Source organism: Cyrtonyx montezumae, unplaced genomic scaffold (genome assembly GCF_038088225.1).
Source record: "Cyrtonyx montezumae isolate F1298 unplaced genomic scaffold, pur_monq_1.0 scaffold_23, whole genome shotgun sequence".
In the NCBI taxonomy this organism is placed as follows: Eukaryota; Metazoa; Chordata; class Aves; order Galliformes; family Odontophoridae; genus Cyrtonyx; species Cyrtonyx montezumae.
This window is the reverse complement of record NW_027071970.1, coordinates 3,218,701-3,239,365: the sequence shown is the minus strand read 5'-3', so window position 1 is coordinate 3,239,365 and position 20,665 is coordinate 3,218,701. Positions and strand designations below refer to the sequence as shown.

Sequence of the window (20,665 nt, the reverse complement as noted above, 5' to 3'; positions counted from 1 at the left end):
TTGTGTCAGTCTTACAGCTGTAGAAACCATCGCAGAACTGAATAATGAGGGAGCACACCTCATGTAAGTCTATTCTGCCACCTGTGCCAAGAGATATCAGTATCATTTGAATACAGCGAACACTGAATTCAGCTTCTCTGAAACAACACCAACAACAAAATCCTAACTCCCTTAAGTGCTGTCCTGGTGAGCTCCTCGTCCTTCAGAAAGCCATTGGATAACACACCTCTGCTGTCCAGTCTTCTTAAGCATGCCTTCTTGTTCATGTGTTGTGTGGATCTGTTTCTGTGGGGCTGTTGAAAAAGAAAGATATCGGTAAAAACATATTAATGCCAGCCACTTGTCTCCCAACTTCTGCTTGCCTATCTGCATGGGATATTTCTTCATCTCATGGCAAAACAAAGCTCTCAGGTGTTACAGCTCTCAGGGTTATTTTCAAATCTAGTCTCACACAGAAACCAGTTTTTCACCCATATCTGTAGATGAATTGGTTGAACTTTAAACATCGAATTCTCTGCTGTTCTAATTCACTTCCTAGCGAGGCCATCCGTCTGTGCTCAGCATCAGGGACAGCTGCAACTGATGTAGAATATGATGTTTAGTGCAAGGCCTTCCCTCATATGTCTACCCAGCTCCTGGCACTCTGAACCTGAAGGTCTTTCAGACTCGGAAAACGTGACCACTCCTTTACAATAAAGAACAATTAGTTGTCTTCTATTCATCTAATTGTATTTGAAGTTGAACATACTCCCAGCAATATCATATAGCAATGATTTCCTAAGTTTAATCATGCACTGTATGTAAACACTTCCCATTGTTTTAAATTGTCATTATTACATTATCTGGAAGATCCTGTAGGTCTTTTCCAACCCTGGTAATGCTATGATTATGTCAGACTCATAATAATAACATAGATAACAATAAAAAAATAGGTAGCAATCCTAAATGCCAATTTACTTTTCTGGTCTCGACGTAGAGGGAGGGAAAAGACTTAAGACTGCCTGGCTGTATAATGAAATGCACTGCAAACTATTCTGTCAGGTCTATCAAGTGCAGGCAATCACTAATGGATGAGTAGGAAGAGCACAGAATAACAAAGCGCTCTATTAAACAGATGTACGTTCAGTGGATCAGTTGATTGTGCCAAAGAAGAGTTTCACTATTTTTACATGCCATTGGACATTACAGATGTGAGTGACAATCTGATTGTAACAACTGATGTATCTGACTATTAATAAAACTCTTATTATTCACATGGGATTATGCCATCTTTAAACCAATTTGCTAATGGTGAGGGCAGTGACAGACATGTATGAAGTTTCATAAAGCTGAAGAAGATGTACACTGATATGCACTTCTGCACTGGCACCTCTAGCAGTGTCTTTGGAGTAAGCACTCCTTAGTAATGTGGAAAGCAAACTCATTTGATATTGGCAGTTAAGTAACTTACAGGGGGAAAACTGTTGTTCTTTAGCTTGTATTGACACACTCATAAGACTGTCCAAAGCTCCACTCAGGTTGACATTGTCTTCAGAGCAAAGTACAAGAGAATTTACACTGCTGGGGGGGGACTGACCACGAGATGACTGACTGCTAAGCTGAGAACTGGTTGGAGCAGTTGTCTTGATTGTCTTCCTAAAAGGGCTCTGTGGTGCTTTCCGCATGTATTTCTGTGGATATAAGAAGGAAAGAACAAAAGCCATTTTCTGCTGCAGATTTTGTTTTCAATTTCTGTAGCATCTCAGACAATAAAGAATCATTTTTTTTCCTGTACTAATTCCTGCAGTAGGTTTTCTGATCTTCTTGTAACCTCACCCATTTTTCTTCACCGATTTCACCAAGGTAGCCATTACATGGGTAGGGCCTGCTTTTTTGGGCATCTCTCTTCCATATTCCACTGTTACAGCATTAATGACAACAGGTTAAGCTGATCTGTAACCAAGTAACACTGCAGCTATGGAGAGTTGGTAGTAAAGCAAGTTTTTCATGTTTATGGATGAGTAAGTCAAAATAGTTTGATAAATGTTTGGGTCTCCTCCTCACAAACAATATCCTTACAAGTAAGTTTCCTGTGTCCAACATGCAGAACTGAAAGCAAACTGAATTCTTCAGGCTTTATCCTCAGAACAATATGCATTACATAAAGCAAGTACCCATGGTTTCCACCAGAAGTTTTGCATCAAATAGAAAAGCTGTGTTCAAATAATTATTAGCATAAATGGAAAATTAATTCAGGGAGGAAGAAAAATAAAAACCTCAGCAGTGTGAATGCTTTACAGCACATCAGGGCTGACATGCACTTTGTTTTCACCTTCTCATGCTCTTTGGGACCGGACTTTAGAGTAAAGTGATAAGACTACATGGAAAAATCAGAAAGCCACCTACTGAGAAACAGCTCTTAGCTCTGTGACTTTCTGGCTTGCCCTCATTGTTTGCTAATGGCAAAAAGATTAGTTGCATAAAAACACAATCGTTATCTTATGGAAGTTTCACAACTTGCTGCTCATTCCCCAGCAGTCCTCCAGGATGCCAATTTGAAATCCCCAGGGTCTTCGGTTCTTAAGAAAAAGGGGAATGAATGCAAACCAGAGGCTACACAAGTTTTAGCAAGATATATAATCGCTCCTCCATCAGTATTATCACTAAGACCAAGGCACAGCTTCAATCTTCTGAGCAGTTACCTACTGCTCTTCATACTACTGAGAATCAAACTGTTATTCTTCAAAAACATAGAAGAGTAATCTGCAGTTCACAAGATCCAGAATACAAAATTAGGTATCAAGGAGTTCAATTAGCCAACAAAAAGAAATATAAATGCCTGAAAAGCTGGATTCATTCCCGAAGAAGGAATTAACAATACCTTCGTGTTTGTAACAAAGAGCTCCCACATGTACATCGCTAACTTTTCCTCTTCAACTTCCTTCACTGATTTTTTAAAACCACCAGGGTCCCTAAGTGAAAACAATGTAATTAGATTCCTATTTTAAGAGTTCTTCTTATTAAGTTCTTTTAAGAATGCAATAAGCAGAGGGCAAATGGTGGCTGATTATAACAAACGTTGCTTATAAGAAAGACAACACAAGCAGTGTAGGCCATGAGTAAGCCTAGCCACAAGGCAGCACAGTGATTCTTGCAAACTGCCACACACATGCTGGACCAGATGACCCTCTCCACCTTCTCTGTGCAAGATTTAATGCATCAGAATGACAGCAGGTTCATACAAGAGTTTGATTTTTCTGTCTTGTTGGCTGAGTGAGGACTTGACTGGTCCAAAAGTTTAAACGTTACATCATGTCAGGAATAGTAAATATGAAAGATGCAACCTTTGCAGCTGTGGTATAACAACAGGTCACTGCTGAGGCTGTCTCATTTCTCATTCAGTCCCCATCTTATCAGTCAAAAGTTTTACAAAGCAGATTAATGTTCTAAGCTTGCTCCCTTCACTACTTTTAAAAATCTTTTTGTATATATAGATGCTACATGATCTAAATGAAAGCATAATTTTTCATGGTTACTGCAAAATGAAGTATATGTTGGCTTATCAGTTCAGATAATGTTGAGGACGAGGAGTGGTGTGTAGAGACTGCAATAGAAAGCAGAAGGAAGAAGAGATAGCACTACGTTTCTGTCTGGAAATAAATGCAGAGCCTTATACGTTAACACTCTGCTGTCAGCCTCTGTCTATTGGCCAGTTCTCATATGTAAAGGGGTGAAAAATTCATCCACAATACACATTGGACCGATTCTCCTCCAGGCTATTTCTATATAATGGTACTCTGTCACTCCTGTTCTATATAGGCACAGTTTGTCTTGACTGAGAATACACAGAGAAAACAGAACAGCTCTGAAGTGCTCTGCCCTGCAAATCAGAGCATAAATTGTTCAATGTTTTAACAAGCATCTGAGAATTATTTAAATAAATGTTGAGTCAACATTGTTGTATTTATTGACTAAAGATGTTGAAAACTTAAATATTTATTTCTAACAGCATAAAAATTCAGAAGCAATGCATCTTCTGTAAGTACTCATCACTCTCATGCATCATTGATAGAATAAAAACAATAGCTAAATATCACTTAATAGCTGGCTTTGTTCTGTAATTAAAACATATCTGGAATTCCTGTTTACTTAGGGGATGTCCCTCTAAGGAAGGCTCCAGGAACACACATGCATGTATTACTACAAGTTTTTAATTTACATAATTATTAACAAAAGAAGAAAGGAAAGAAAACAACTAAATGTCACTGGGTTAGGACAGTATTTTCTGCTAGTTCAGAAATGTGCAATTATAAAGGACCATTCTGTGCCATTGATTTAACTGTACAATACTCTGCTTACTGCAGGGTAAGTCGATGCAAAATTTATTAATGCTGCATAGCACAGAATTATAAAGACTTCACTTAAATAGTTATTACTTGAAATAAGAGGAAAAAAAACAAACAAACAACAACTTATAAATGACATAAGATTCCCAAACTCTCATTCCAAAGACTATCGTGAATTGCACACATACGTTAGATTCCAGCAGGATAATATAGATTGCATTGAACTGCTGGATTCAAGAGTCAAAGCTTCCAAAAGCCAGTGTATGGCACACAGCTGGCGGAAGAGGCATTCACTGCAAAAAGAAAAGACAGATGTGTTATGTTACAGATAAGGAAACAGTCAAACTGGCATTGTGTTGACTGAAATAGAAATATCTGACTGTAAAAGCAGCTTTTGTCGATAAAAAGCAATTCTGCAGCAGAATACTTCCACTGACCCAGAGAATTCTACACACCCCCCAAGGTTTTTTTTTATGTTGAAAGATATTTTTGAACATGAAACTTTTCTGAGGACTTATCTTTGTGATGTGCTCAGCGCTTTCAGACCCATGAGGATTGCAGCATTTATGGAGTCACAATTTGGGTTCTTATGGTGTTTTGGATTCTGTGGCAGCTTCTACAACTCTGCATTTGTGAGTTCAAAATGCCAAACCAAGTTTTTTTTATGAGCTAAGGCTACCCGTAGGGGAATCAACTTTTACTCAGGTAGATAGTGATACGACAACAGGAAATGGTTTTAAGATAATGGGGGAAGGTTTAGAGGTCAGGGGGAAGTTCTTCACACAGAGAGCAGTGAGGTGCTGGCCAGGGAGGCTGTGGGTGCCCCATCCCTGAAGGTGTTCAGGACCAGGTTGGATGAGCTGTGGGCAGCCTGGTCTGGTACCAGCTCTGGAGGTTGGGGGCCCTCCCTGTGGCAGGGGGTTGGAACTCGGTGATCCCTGGGGTCCCTTCCAACCCAAGCCATTCTACAATTCTATGATTAGCATTTTAGCATAATCCACATGCAAGTGGATATAAAGACACTTTTGGTGAGGAAGAGGTTAATGAACTTAACAAAATAATGTACATTCAATATATACTGTGTGCTACTTCTCTCTTTCTTTGGCCTTTTTTTTTCGATTTTTAAGCTAGGAAAATTAAAATTTAACTTTGACAGCCTTTTCTTAAAACACCACATACAAAGATTTATGCAAATAAGTGAGAACGTGCTGAATGAAGACCTGGAGAGCAAACAATGCCTTTAAATATACCTTTGTGCTTCAGAGGGTCTTGGAATCAGGACATTGGCATAAATGGGAGTGAAAGACTGTAAGGTCATTGTTTTTTTCTTCTTCCCTGATTTTTTTGGGTGGCTGCCTTCTGTGGGAGAGAAACTGTCAGAAAGAATAAAGACTGAAGTTAAAAAAGGAGTATGTACAAGTAGGACTATTTAATGATTAAACAGAGAAAACCAAAGAAGGTTGTAACAGGGCTGAACTAGCCAATAAACCCATTCTGCCAGCCACACCACATATTCTGCATGCAGTTCTTTATTACTCTCAGTGTTGTGGTTGCATTTGGGCAACAAAAGCTTGGCAAACACTCACCAGATCTCCTCCTCAGAGATCCAGTTCTAAGCTGCCAACGAAACCTCCCTCAGTTCACCCTAAACTTCTACCTTCCAAACTTCCCCCTTTTTTTATCAGTTCAACAAGGATTTCTGGCCCATTACTGTTAAGCTCATTTGTGCTTACTGAGATTTTTACACATTTTCTCTTCAAGTTCATAGTAATAGGCAGTGATATTCAGGCACAGTGACAGAAATGGAGATTGTTGCTTTTTAAAACCACTGACTTTGGACTACAAAAAGCCCTTTGAATCAACTTACGTGTTCTTTTCTTCATCTGTCTTCTCTGCATCAGACAAATATTTGCATGGCTGGAAGTCCATTCTCCATCTCCTCACCTGAGACTTTGGTGCTTTCAAAGTGTTCTTCCTCTCCAGTGATTCTTGGTGAAGTATATGAAAATAATCTCCACCTTGCTTCACAATATTGATATGATGCCTGTGAAAAATCATCACAATTTATTGAAAAATCATCTCATTTTATAATGCACACTGAAGACATCAACTTATATTTTAAGAAATCTTCCACTCTTTGCGTTCACATTCTTCTGTAACCAAGAGTTCAACACCAGTATTTCCTTTCGCAATATGATAACAAAGGATAACTCCCCAGTATGAACTGGGAGATTGTTCCTTCATCTCTTTCAGCACTATTGGATGTTGAAGCTTAACAACTCAACTCAGCACCATGGTCTTCACTACTTGATTTAAAAACTCCCTGCCTAATTCTAATTTATAGCAGCCGATTGACCACTGAGCCCCTAGCCATCACGTGCTGTAATAGGCCGTGCCCTCAAGCTAACAGTTAGCTGCTAAATTCCACTTGCTGGCTGCAGGCTGCATTCTTAGTCACTGGGAAGCTGCCAGAGAAACCTGTAAGCAAGCTGAGGGCAACAGGCAGGGTATTACTGCAAGAGCAGGAAATAAAGAGGAAATCATAATGCACAGCAACATAAAGAAAGAGAAGAAAAGGTGAGTCAGGGCAGGGAAAGGCTTAAAACATTAATTAATGATGAAAACGTTACCTCTAATGCAGCAGATAATCCAAGCCTGACAAGGGCATGCTGCTCAGGCATAGGATGCAACCCTTTAAATTAGCATGGTGCTGACTTTTAAATTAGATGCCATCAGGCAGCATTGATTCTTTCTCAATCTAGACTTGAAAGATTGGCCTTGTTCCTTTTACTGGAAAGTAACAACCCTCCTCTAACTACCAGAAATACATTAAAGCACCTGAAGATCACAGAGAGTACAAAGTGTCAGCCACTGAACTCACGAGTTCTCAGTTGGAATGGTTTGCTCCCTCCTTGCTTTCCTCAATGAAAAACTATTTGCACAACATAATGGTTTGAGGTCTTGGTTTTGTCAGCATTATTTTTAAGTCCACCAATCATATACAAAGTCAGAACACCTTTCATGTGCAGGTAGATGATAACCCATCTGCTGGATATTTCCATGCTAACTTCAGAAAAAAACAAAATGTGAAAAAAAAATGTCCCCGATAAAAATTACTGTGTGCTTTAAAAAAAGATGGGGATTTCAGAGCTGTGTGTGACATGAGTTTTTTCTTCCATAAAACTTTAGTATTTTGAGTAACAGACATTAAATGGAATGCTAGAAAATGTTCAATAACTTCAAATCCTTGCTTTATGCTCTTCTCCAGTAGTTCTCGCTTACTCTCAGTTCTCTCAGCCATGAAGATATTTGTATGAAAAAGATTTTTTTTCCCTTTATAGTACTTTTTCTACATTACTGCGTACATTAATATAAATATTCCCTCTTAAAGATCAAAACCATTGCTGTAGCTGCACGTTATAGCCATACAAATAACAAACAGTAAGGTTATCGCATGGATCAAAGACAACCAATAAAAACAGATTGTTATAAACCAGAAAGATGATTTTGGTTTCTTTTAACGTTAATAGCCACAACCAGTTGTATTGGAGAAAGATGTGTAAGGGGCAATCAGTACAATGTAGTGTGATTTATAAAAATGTTATGGAGTGTAACTAACAGAGAAGGATTGAATATATGCAAAACCCAACGATGATTCTCATATACCAATGGGAATAGAACAGCTACACACACTTGTGAACAAATGAGAACACTTGTGAATGAACATTCTGAGGCTGTGATTTCCTTGAAGCCTCAGGTATTACAACAGATAGCTCTGCAGTCTGCAAGATGTGAAATTCAATAAACAGAAGCACCGCATACAGAAAAGCTTCAACAAGAAACAAACAAAAATTCCTCTCATAATTCCATGGAATTATTTCATGAATATTTATGAATTACCCTGAAGGTCCACAGGCTCTGGCCAGAAAAACTGCAGAATAATTCCAAGCTTAGAGTATAGGGGCAGTCTTCATACTGTCTTCATAAGAAAACAGTAGATCTCTGGTAGTTCCACATCTTTTTTGTGTTAGGGGCACCAGACATGGATGCGGTACTCCACATGAGGCATCACAAGGGCAGAGCTGAGGGAAGATCTATCTTCTTGCCTTACCATGCGAAGGTATCTACAGAACAATGACATTTTAATACTAAATACTGGAAAACTCATTCCAAGTGTTAGCTTTGTTCAAACATGCAGTGACAGTGTGTCATTTTGTTTCACGATACATGGGATTAGGCTGTCACGTTCAGATAGTAAAATCTAATAAGCAATGAACTACTTGCACTTACAAGAATTCAAACACAAGTATATTTTTGCTCAAGAAGAAAGGAGATTGAGACACAAATGAACAGTCTGGAAAGGCAGAATTGTTGATGGGAATAGCAGTCTTTCCAGTGATTGATGATAGGGATAATGATTCATACATCCGTACACATAAATGGATGTCTTTGGCCATGACTGCTGTCTAATTAATGTGAGCTATCACTCATGTAAAAGAAAATTTTTGCTTCTGGAAATAAAATGCTACGAACTGCCAGCAGTGACAGTGCTAGAAACATGACAATTAGAGTGATTTCTGCCAACCAGGAAAAGGGCACAGAACACTGGTTTCCAAGCAACTGACATTATGAAGTATTAAGTACATTGGAGACTAATATTGGCAGATAAACATTTCACCTTCTCGGTTTCTGCTGCCTCTTTTTTGCTTCTTAACTCTATGTTACCTCTCCTTCCCACTCTCACACACTCCACTGGATCATCCAGTAAACCTTTTGCACTAAGGAATGCCAACTTAGCAGAATCTCCAGATACCAAAGTCTTTTTCATCTCACTGTATTTACAGGATTGGTATAGATTCACAGGTAAGGATAGCAAAGGTCATAACCCAGACTCCAAAACCAACATGTTTCTTGCCTTTCAACATCTTCCTACAATAGGTATCACGTCAATCACAGAAGTTAAATGGCTTTGTAATAAAAAATATCCAAAGACAGCTAGTTACAAAGCCACTCACAGGAAGACAAGTAACAGAAACAGCTCTTACAGTATGTCAGTCCAACTGATGTTGCAGGCATAAAGAGTGCATTAACAGAGCCCAGAGCTTTCTGCATAGAGACTGATTTCTAGAGATCTGCCTTCAGGAAACTTGAAATGTTGTAAAAAAACATCTAGTTTCTAATTTAAAACCAGCCAATGGAATGCTACTAAACTGCCAGCAGTTTGACTTTTAGCTTTATTCAGCTCGCTCTACTAAAACAGATGCAAGGGAACTAATTTTCTTCAAACTACCAACAATGCAATGCATGACAAGGGCTTAACACATCTGTTTTGCAAATAGAGGCTTGAGTAGCTCACAAACATGGCATGGATTCCTTCCCTTTGCTCAAAGCTGACAATTCCTAGATGACACAGATTGAGGATGATCACAACTTGTCATTGTCACACAGGTACCTGTGCTTAGATGACTGTCACTGCACATAAAGTTCTCATTTTTTATGTTGGCAGAGGTAAGGTCCATTTTCTTCCTTTTCTTCCCCTTGATGCTACATATCACATCTCCAAACTGTCTCATTGGCACAGGTGGATGCCCTAGTAAACACCTGTGTTTTGTGATAATAAAAGTGCTTCAATTTCAGCAAAACAGACACCTTTAATGAAGTAAACAATTTTCCCTCTTCAGTTTTCCTTGCCAAAAGAGGATTAGTGTGTTACTGCAAAGCAGTCACATCACTCCCGCGTAGTTCAGTCAGCCTTGTTTGACTAAATCTAGAAAGTCTCAGCTTTTCAAAAAGTAGCTCTGTTTCAAGATAAGTATTTATTTAAATGCATTTAATTTCCTCTAGAACACAGCATGCATCTTTCTCCCAAATTGAAAGACAACTTCAAGTTCACACAGGATCAGAAAAGTCCTCCAAAGACCTCGTTTCTAACCAATGACAAAAGTAATCCTGAGAGAGTGGGCTTCTAACTCAGGAGCTCAGGTAAATGTCTCATGCTGGGTGTGACAAGACCAAGCCCGTGCACACAGCCAAGCATTTAAAGGCTACGTAAATCAAGCGTAACAATGACCTTCACACAGGCTCTTCTACCACTGTGCACCTCAGTGCGTATCCTCAGCCTCGACAAAGAAAAGACCAAGGATGTGTTAATCAGCTCATACAGTGGAGACGAACGTAGGGACAGCAGTCTGGCAGCTTGCCCTGTTTGTAGAGCTCAGCCAAGGACAGACTTTCTCCTCATTTATCTTGGTATCACCTCTCCTGAGTAGCAGTGAATACAAGTAATGATGGCTAAGCACATCACTACTCAGAACTCAGTCGCAATAGAAACAAGAAAATACATTTGGCTCCTCAAAGGAGACTGAGATGTTTCCAGATCACTTTCATAACACATCCTGTTAGGTTCCGTTTCCAGTTTTTGTCACCTTTCATACCTCCTTTTTACACCCAGATAACATTTTCAGCCAGTCACATTTTAAAAAGCAGGCTTCTTTTTAAGCTCTGTTATTCTGTTTTGGGTATTGTTTTTTGCTGGTGGTGATCTTTTGTGATGTTCAATAAAACGAGTCTTCTAAAACCTGCATGGTCTTGCTGGCTGAGCTAGCCCCCAGAAGTGATTTATAGCAACCTGCTTTTATAACATATTAACTACAAACCTCCAGTGCTTTGGTAATCTTTTTTTTTTTGCTGTGTAAGTGCTTCTACATCTTGCTACGATTTATGGCTTGTTATAAAGACTTCTGCTTTCTTGGTTTTCATTCAACACATCCTCATGCAACTGTGGATTACTTAGCATTATTTCTGGATCACACTTACAGATGTCATTGCAACATAGCAATAAAAAAGGTATCTCCCTCAGAGCTGAATGTCATATCAGAGCTGCTGTGCTTCTCGAGTTTGCTTAGTTGTAGTAAGAAGTAGCAATATGAGGTTTCCTTCTGCAGAAATGAAACAATAATTCTTAGCACAAAGCTAAACATATTTGAATGTGCAAGGATAAATATGTTGTCTTCTCCGCCACACTGTATTCCACCCACTGAATTCAACACTGGGAAACACTTAGTCAGTTCAGACAGGGCTATTTTCAGTCCACATGAGAAACCTCCACTGGAAGAAAGATACACTGACTCCCAAAAACTGGAGTTAGAATTAGCTACAGATTTCTCAGTTTTTTTGTTTTTGTTTTTTAATGCTGCACAAATATAAGCCAATTCCTTCCCATAATTTAATGTAAAATGCTACCTGAGAGCTGGCAGGTGCCTCCCCCAAGTGATTTAGTTAAACTCAGCACTGACAAGGCTTCCTGCTCAGAACTAGTGACTGACAGTGGTGAAAGACGACTAGTCTGAACAACCTCTGCATTCTCTTACATACTGACAGTGCGTTACCGAGAGGAAGCATGAGTTTGTAATTGTAAGTTTTATCTTCTCTTTAATAGCATTATAAGGTGGCATATGAAAGCCCTATGAATACATTTTAAGTCTGTGCCACTAATGACTCTTGAAATATCTTGGAGATAATCTTAACATTTTTACTACTGTGCCACATCACTGTGATCATTATTGCTAAAACCCCCTCACAGTTTGTTCCGTTACGCTCGTTACTACAAACAAGCTGCAAGATCACAGACACTACTTGCCATGAATATGTTTCAATTAACATTCAATTAAGACAACTGCTGGCTGTTCCTTTTCAATCATGAGGATAGGCAGCAAAAACCAAATCCACAAAGGTCATTTGCATTCCCTGACTCTCTGTCGTGTGTATTAGCATGCTGCTCTGCTAGCCCAACTGCTTTCACTGAAATGAAAAGTTGCTGTCCTAATGATTTACAACTCCGGTTTTCTTCTCTTTTTGTGCATTTCCATTCTGCTCCACCTCTTCAATAGCCCCTTTTCTACAGCCTGAATTTGTTACTGAGGAGTACTGCCAACATGCTCCTTGGTCCAAGCATCAGCACAGTAATTCTCACTTGAAATTATATTTTCCTGAAATTTCCCATTACATATTTAGTCAGAAAGTCTGCTGATGCCAGTTCTTACTGTTCTGCAAATGTAGTCTAAATAACACTGTACAAAAACTCAAGATGAATGCCTAGCACATTTTAATTGCTAAAAGTCAAGGAATTTCTAATTTTAGACAACAGAATAATTAAAACCAGCAACAGTTAATGTTCACTTTTGATTTCCAGATACTACGTCTGTTGAATGTTGTTCCGCACACTGGGTCATTTGGCTTTGGCATACTTTAGAAAGCATTAGAGAATGTGAACCCACATTTCAAAAATCAATTTTCCCTGTCTTTTCTCAAGCAAATTTCTCCACAGCCATTATAGTTCATAGAATATTTCACTTAAATAATATAAGATGTGTAGGAAACATGACTTCAATGCCACAGTACATAGAACAAATTATGTTAGATATACTGCAGGATCCCCACTGGGATCACAGTGTAATACCACACTGTCCTTACACAAGGTGAAAGGGAAACTTCAGTGAGCACCTGTTGAGAAAACAGAACTCTTTGCTTTCAGTTTTTCGCTGCTCTACTCTGCTAGTAATAAATAGGTAATAAATTATATTAATCTCCCCATGCTGAATCTCTTTTGCTCACAATGGTAATCATGAACGATCTTCCTGTCTTCATCTCAACCACCAAGCCTTCTTTTGTTATTTTCAGCCCCTGTTCTTTACAGGATCAGGAGTATGAGAGCAAAGCAGTGGAGTTTAGCTAGCCACCAATGCAAAACCACCCCACTATGCAGTCAATGTAGAAAGGAAATATAAATCGACTTGTGCACTAACACAAGATTAGGTCCTCTCTTTGTGTTCCACACGCATTTCAGTGGTCATAGAAAACCAGTGGACAAGAATATTTCCAGTCAGGCATTTTAAATTAAACAAAGCCAGTTGTGAATGCAACTGCAAATTAAGTTTATAGGACTAGAAGAACATGGAGGAATTGAAGATGATTTAACAGGTATGCATTTCTTATTTGTCAGCACAAGAAATTCTGCTTGGGGTATTAAAATGGAGCTGGGTTCTTTCCACCTTCTGCATCAGCAGTAAAAAGCATTCTACAAGCCAAACTATATGTTAAAAAGCAATTGCCCAATATGCCTATCCTCTGTGTGTGTGGTACAAGATCAAGAATTAAAAGGCAGTTTATAAGACAACGTACATAAAGGAACATAATTTTGCTTGTCCTTTTGGCTGCACTGGTTCTTGGAGGTGAGAAAGGATAGAAGACTAAAAGTAGGGGATTTAATCACTCATTAAAGATAGCATTAGAATAAAAAATACATTAAGATCAAATCTATTCACATAATTAAATGTCTGCATTAGCATCATTTTGCAGATTACATTACCATTAAATATCCAGCAAAAGGTAAATCTGCATTTATGATTATATCTTTAGTTAGAAGTAGGTTACACAAAACGCTTCACATGTTATAGGAAACAACTACACTCACTCAAAGCGATGAGCTGGATCTCTCAACAAACTTGGAGCTTCTGGTTAATCAGGACAGATTTGGAAAAAATGAAAAATAAAGAAACAGAGCTATCACTGAAGTCTGGAAGAATAACTCAAGCATTCACTTACCTGAGACATCTGAGTTCCATTTGTAATTGGAAAAGGTTAGACTTCACTAAAATGGTTTATTCAACCTTCAATATATGCAACATTTATTATCTTGTTTATGATTTATTACCTTCTCACCACATTTATCAAGTGAAAATGCACTCAAAGTGAATTAACAAAGTAAGTGAAAAACAAAAATAACCAGAGTTAGGTAAGGATAGAAGGGAAGAACGTGAAATTTAACATTATCACGAGTAACTAGTGCAGAATTTAGGAACTGCTCTGATATAAAAATTGGAGATATTTAAAATCACTACATAGTGACAACTAAAGATGTGATTCCTCAACAGTAGTACATACAAAGAAGCTGCTTTGGCCTAGCTTCATCAACTTCTGTAAATCTGCAGTCTCAGTCAAACAATGCAAGAACCGAATTCATCATCCATATATGGTACGATACCACATGTTCTCTTGATTGGAAAATCCACTTACATTTAACATATGAAATTATTCTTTATATAGATGTTTATCTTCTTGTTGCTTGCTTTAATTCAACTATTTTTATCTAGTGAGGTCTCTTCAAAGGCTTCAGGTCTACAAACCTTGTAAACTCTCATGTAATCTGTACCCTGTTGGGGCTGGCAGCAGTGAATCACCAATTTTATTTGCAGCAGGCTGTAACTAAACCTTGCCAGATGTAAATCCTTTTGTACTATTACTGGCTGCTTCAGCTGTAAGTGATTCTTGCTTCTTAATGCTCACATCAAGGAAGCTAGGTAGTTAAAAAAAATATTCAGAAAACCTAGAGTCGTCTTCTGCAAGGCCTAGTATACAGCTTTGCAATTATTCAAGCTAATTCTGAGCAAATACAACGAGCTGTCTCCATAGGCAAATTTAGAGTGTAATCAGAACGTGTGATTGAGACGGAATGGTGTATAAAAGCCTCAGCCTCATTAATGTAAGTAGTGACTGCAGTAATAAAGCTGATATATGGGCATCAACAAGACCCAAGGACATATAAAAGAAGGAGATGGGAGAACGGTAAAGCCTATGACCAACAGACCTCATTGTATTTTTTTTCCCCTTTCTTTCATTTTGAGACTGTAAGAAATGCTCTGTTATGGCAATGGAAGATACCTTCTAGGAAAAGCAAGCACACCCAGACACCTTCTGTGGTCAATCCCCTGAAATTAATAATGGTTCCAGTCCAACCTCAGCTGGTTGCATGGCGTGTAGAAACCTAAATCTGTCTGATTAAAACATCCCAGTTACCATCAGGAATGGGACACAAAAGTTAATTCCCTCCAAGTCATGATTTTCTCCTGTCTCAAGATGGAATATTCTGTATGAGTCTATGCATGTATTTCTGTTACAGTGGTAGATACTCTCGCTATAGTTTTCTATCCTACAGCAGATGTTGTACATCCTCACCTTTCTCACTGATTACCAGATCTTAGCACAATATCATTTCATGTAACAGACTGCAAAGTGGTAACGAGCACCTTTATAATGAACACTAAAACTACACAGTACTGATTGAGCTAGCAGTCATTCCTCATGCAGCACTGACAACACCTTGAGCACACAAAGATTATCAACAAAAAATGACAAACCATCATTTCTAAGCTATTAGTACAGTTGATGACTTTCCTGATAAACCAGCTGCTGCCATCACAGAACCAACCAAGCCTTTAGCCTCAACTGGCCCATTTCTATGTGCTCTGGATTTTCTTACCTCAAGTGAGCTAGTGTTTTACTGAGAGTCTTGAGATCCTTTCCTGTCTCTCTGAGGGAGGTGAGCCTCTTCACTGATTCCGGCAGATCAGACTGAAAGTGATCAAGTTGAAAATTAACATTAAGCTATTAAGAAGAGCTTAGCACAAAGAAGGTACGTGCAGTCTCACAGTTCAGCTTTAATCGCTGTTTTCTGAGATAACCATCATCTGGAACAGCATTATGATGTGACTCTACATGCTCACGTGTAAGTGTGTGGTCATTGGTTTCGGTCATTGGTTGATTTCAGGTTTGACAGAAGTCTTACATGCAGCTAACGTGTGATTGAAACATGCAGCTAAGAACCTGTGAGGTCTGTGAGAGCAAGACTGGAAGAAGAGATTCTTCAATTACCCAGGCTAAGGAAACAACAGCTGAGACTGCTTATGTATCAAATCACCACAAGAGAGAAATCTTCTACGAGTTCCAGTTCAGAAAAATGTTCAGTTCTCAAAACAAGTTCAAGGAAAAAAAAAAGAAAGGGAAAGGCAAAGAAAGTAAAAGAGCAATAGGAAGAGCCTCTTGTATTTGGAGCACAGAGTGTAATGTATCCATTCTTTTTGCACTTCGTTTTATTTATATATATATTTAGGAGTGTACAAACCAGGTTTGTAATTTCACACAAAAGAATTAAAATAATCTACTTAAGGGCATTGTTCAAAGTGCCTGCAACGTTTCTTTCTCTGAACAGCTATGCATACAGATTTATGGGAGGTGAAAGCTTGCATTTGCTGTGGAACGAGCCCCGGATTAAGTACCCTTGGGACTTCCAGAGAACTGCTGCATCAGTTTCATAGAATTACAATCCCATGCTGTGCACATACAGTGTTTTTTGCATGTGTTAGTTAAGGCAATAAAGCATGCAGCTGAGGCAGAGTTCAGTGTGCAAAAAATGCAGGGCTAAGTTGCCATCCAATTGAGAAGAGTAACGCTGGTGGGCACAGACTTGGATGCAACCTAAGGCATCCCTTGGGGCAAGTCTGTGCATCTCATAAGGTGTCCAGAAAAATAAACTCCCAGTAAAGGAAAGTTCTACATCCCTTTTCAGCCTCAGGCTTTCAAGATATAAGCATGTGCAATATTGGCCTACGTAAACCAAAAATCACAACTGTTTACTTAAAAAGGCATATTGAGTGCATTCACTGCTTCTGTTCTAAACTGTTACATCATCTGAGGTTGGTCTTCTAGAGGTGACGAATGGAGTAACACTGCTAAACTGAATTTCCTGAATGCTCTTCTTACCAAATTACAATATAAACTTGTCTCACTCATCAGCAATAGTTTTATGAGATAAAAATCGATGATATGTTAGCAGAAGGGCTTGTTCTTAGGCATAGCAGGCTTTAAACAGCAACCACCTGTATATATTCAAAGCATGATGCTTGCCTCCTGGCTTCTTTAACTCCATGCTGAATCAAAGCTCACCAGAAATGAAACTGCATAGTCTCACCTTCGGACTGACAGAGCACTTATTTGCAGTAACCTCAGCCACTTCTCTCTGTGGTCTTTCCTGCACGCCTTTTTTCTCTGGTTCCTAAAATGAACAAATATGTATAGCCATATGTATAATGCTCATTAGCCATGGAGTAGCAGATCACCATTTTAAAAAATAAGCAGTGCAGGCAACTTTTCCTATGGAGATGCAAACTAAATAAAAAATAACAGCAAGTTTGATGTAGAAACACGTAGAACATCTCCAACTCTGGCACACAGATAGACTCTCATGTGGAGCACCTGCAGAAAAAACTACCGTGCAAAATGCACCCGTGCTTTCTAAATTACTGTGTTTGAATGTTTAAAAAAACCACCCCTCTTCTCATGGAAGGCTATTATCTGCCGTGTCTAACATAAAAAGAAAATCCAATTTCCAAAACAGGAATGAGAAATTACTTACCTGTAATTGCTCTTCCCTGAAGATACATACTGTGATGGATCACTATTCGTGGGTCTGTGCTTTCCCTCACCGTGAAGGCACAGACTCATGAAAAGCCCTGAAGTCAAACAATCACATTTTTAGTTCTCCTTCAACCAGCATTTTATTCAAGTGGAAGGAAGATATGTTTCCTCCTATTGAAACCATATATATACACACACACACATACATATTTATATGTAGATTAATAAAAGACTTTAGATCGCTCAGCAGCCTATGGTACTCAGGCTAAATGGATGTGAAAATAGTAATTCCTTCCTGCAGTAGTTTCAGATCAAAGAGCTCATTTATTGATCCCAAGCAAAGCAAAGCAGGAGGCCCTGGGAAGCTGCGTCCATATAGCAGGAGCAGAGCTGATGTGCAACAAAGACTGAAAGACACAGCACAGCAAACATAGAGCTGCAGCTGAAATGCTTGCTATTTTATATGGCTTTTGTGCAGCAGAGTAAAGCCTTGAAATATTTGGATGCTGTAAAAATTCTTAAGAGCAAATCATTTTGCTTGTTAGAATCTTGATTTCAGAAGGCACAAAATGCTTTCCAAAGCTATGTGACAGTGTAACATTTCAAGAGGACAACCACTGAAAGCATAAGGAGCAGTGTTCTTCACTCACTCGAAACGCACACCATAGTAGAATGACTAAAGGCAGACTGCAAGCAAATAGCAGAATAAAAAATAAGCAGAAATGATGCTAAGAGCAAAGCAGCTGAATGGAATTAAGATTTTCTGCAGTGCGGACAGATGAAGCTATGAAACATCAAAGATGAGTGAGTGAGGGCTCTGCTATTTCAGGTGGCTGGGGAACACTGGAACAAGATGGGTCAGTGGGAGGGACAGAAGGCAAGCCCATACTGCTGGTGAGTATCACTTGCAGAAGGATGGCAGTGTACTTGAGCTGCCTTGGAGTTTGAAAAAAAGCTCACTCACACTGAATGAGAAAGGAATTACTTTACCTTCTAAGCAGGCTCCCATATCTGATCCATAGGAAATGCAGAACTTTTAGTCTGCTTTGTTCCCAACTGTTTTGTTTGTTTTTCCAGAAACAGCAATACGTTGACCACAGCCAGCTACCATTGCTTTTGCAGCTAGTGATACCTTGGCTGATATGATCCAATCAACTAAGGCCTCTCAGGATAACTTACTACCCAAGGGGAGGAAGAGTGGTAGAACGTAGCCCTAAAGTTCCAATTGCTTCTAAGTACCAGTATACCGACCACAATCATAGGCTGTAAAGCATGAGCAGAAAAACTTTCTCAATACAACTTCTTTCAGAGATTTCCAGGTGTGTTGAAAGAATAAACATGTAACCAAAATTCAGCAAAGGTTCACATCGTCCTGTGTCCTTCCTCTGGTCAGCCACCTCGGCCAGTTCAAGAGGAAAGGCAAAAGAAAAGAGCTGCAAACCCACCTCTCCTTGGCACAGTTGCTCAGGGAAGAAGGGGAGGGAGGTATCACATATGTCACCCCCTCCTCTCAGGTACTGATAATGAGATTCAATCAGCCTTGTCACAGGAAACAGAAGGGAATAGCTTATTTTCCTATGACATTATCTTTCATTACAATGCCGTGTGTTGAAAAGGTGCAATCTGAGCTTAAAACATAACAGTCCATAATGATGGAATGGTATAATTCCTTCTTTTTAATTTGCAGCATAGATATATATTAAAAAAAAAAAAAGAAAACAAACAAAAAAAACAGCAACTGAGAAAAAAAGTTGATAAGTCTAATCTGCTAAACGCCACAATATGTTATCATGGCAATCTGAAGAATCTTTGTGCAGAAGCAATAATGGGCTTGGGATTTTTTATTTTTTATTTTTGTAATTATATTTTTCTCTTACTTATAGTGTTTCTGAATTTAAGTGAACTATGAGAAGTCTCCTCACTTGATTTTAAGCCACCGCAATGCCTGTTTCAGTCATCATTTCCTGCTTTCATTATAGCAAAGTATCAGAATGATGTACAACTCCACATGTAAAAAAAAAACCAATTTAAATTAAAAAAAAATCCACATCACCGTACGACAATATATGAAAAATGGTCCAAAGAAAGACTGAGGAAATGCATCCAAAAATTTCTTTCTTCCAAAAACGATTGAGGTCCTTTTTTCTTGAGCTCACACCCTTAAGTCAACTGCAGTTGTAGTGCAGTAGGTGGAGCTCGATGCCGCATGGTTAGAGGCCAGCCCTTCCATTGCTGTCACCGGTGGCTGGAGGAACACCCAAAGCTCTGCTGCTATTCTTACTGACTCGCTTAGTCAGTGCTTTGCGTGCCCTCTCCATCTTTAAAAAGAAAACTGAAGGCTCAAAGTATTTTTAGATGAACAAGTGCTTTTGAATAGCTTGTTTCAATCACAGACGACCGCCTCCAGACACACTAGGTTTTATCCTAACAGTTCCCAGGTACATATACTTTCTTTTCTAAGTAATTACGAAGAGAAAAAGTTGTTCAGCTCTGACACATCACATTCTTTTATTGAACACACTTATCTTTGAAAATGTCATTCCAAGTTTCCAATTTTTTTTCTTCAAATCCTATAGTGGAAATAGCATGCTGTGTATGTCATCTACAGACAGAGCTGTGGTATGCTAAGCTTGATTTTAGGTTGTATATTTTCAACTTCTGTTTTTGGTCAAGCCAGGGAAAGAACCTATTATCTTAGCAATTCCTGAAGCTTTTTTCATTTTGGACAATTCGTTTGGTTCATACGTTATTGTTAAAAACAGAGATCAAAACACCTATGGAAACACATATTGGAAAGCAATAGACAGAGAGAGGACTGCTCTTCTGCAGGTAGCATTCTAAACACTGATTGTTATAGGCAATGTTCCAGTCAAGAACTCGAGGTATTTTAATTCCCCCCCTCCATTTTTTCTTACACTGCTGAGGCTGAACGCTGACCCTTCTTGCCCTTTCACTGAAACGAGGGAACATGGAACAGATATCGGGACCAAAAGAGAATTGTAAATTAAACACAAGGGACTCGTAGGCAAAGGGCTTCACTAACAATATCCTGCAGAAAACTAAGATTGCTTTAAGAGCAATGTCATTTT

The 20,665-nt window shown here is 38.8% G+C and overlaps 1 protein-coding gene across 1 annotated transcript in view; it reads right to left on the bottom strand.

Annotated features, from left to right (window-relative positions):
• The window catches only part of CCDC60 (coiled-coil domain containing 60), a 42,071-nt gene that overhangs the window by 5,761 nt on the left and 15,645 nt on the right, over nucleotides 1-20,665 (bottom strand). Inside the window, exons 2-9 of the mRNA XM_065738714.1 lie at nucleotides 17,131-17,214; nucleotides 15,643-15,734; nucleotides 6,193-6,369; nucleotides 5,576-5,698; nucleotides 4,514-4,618; nucleotides 2,861-2,951; nucleotides 1,451-1,670; nucleotides 227-293 (exon numbers count right to left, since the gene is read on the bottom strand). Coding sequence (XP_065594786.1) covers nucleotides 227-293; nucleotides 1,451-1,670; nucleotides 2,861-2,951; nucleotides 4,514-4,618; nucleotides 5,576-5,698; nucleotides 6,193-6,369; nucleotides 15,643-15,734; nucleotides 17,131-17,214 — 959 coding nt within the window. The remainder of the gene's footprint in view (nucleotides 1-226; nucleotides 294-1,450; nucleotides 1,671-2,860; nucleotides 2,952-4,513; nucleotides 4,619-5,575; nucleotides 5,699-6,192; nucleotides 6,370-15,642; nucleotides 15,735-17,130; nucleotides 17,215-20,665) is intronic.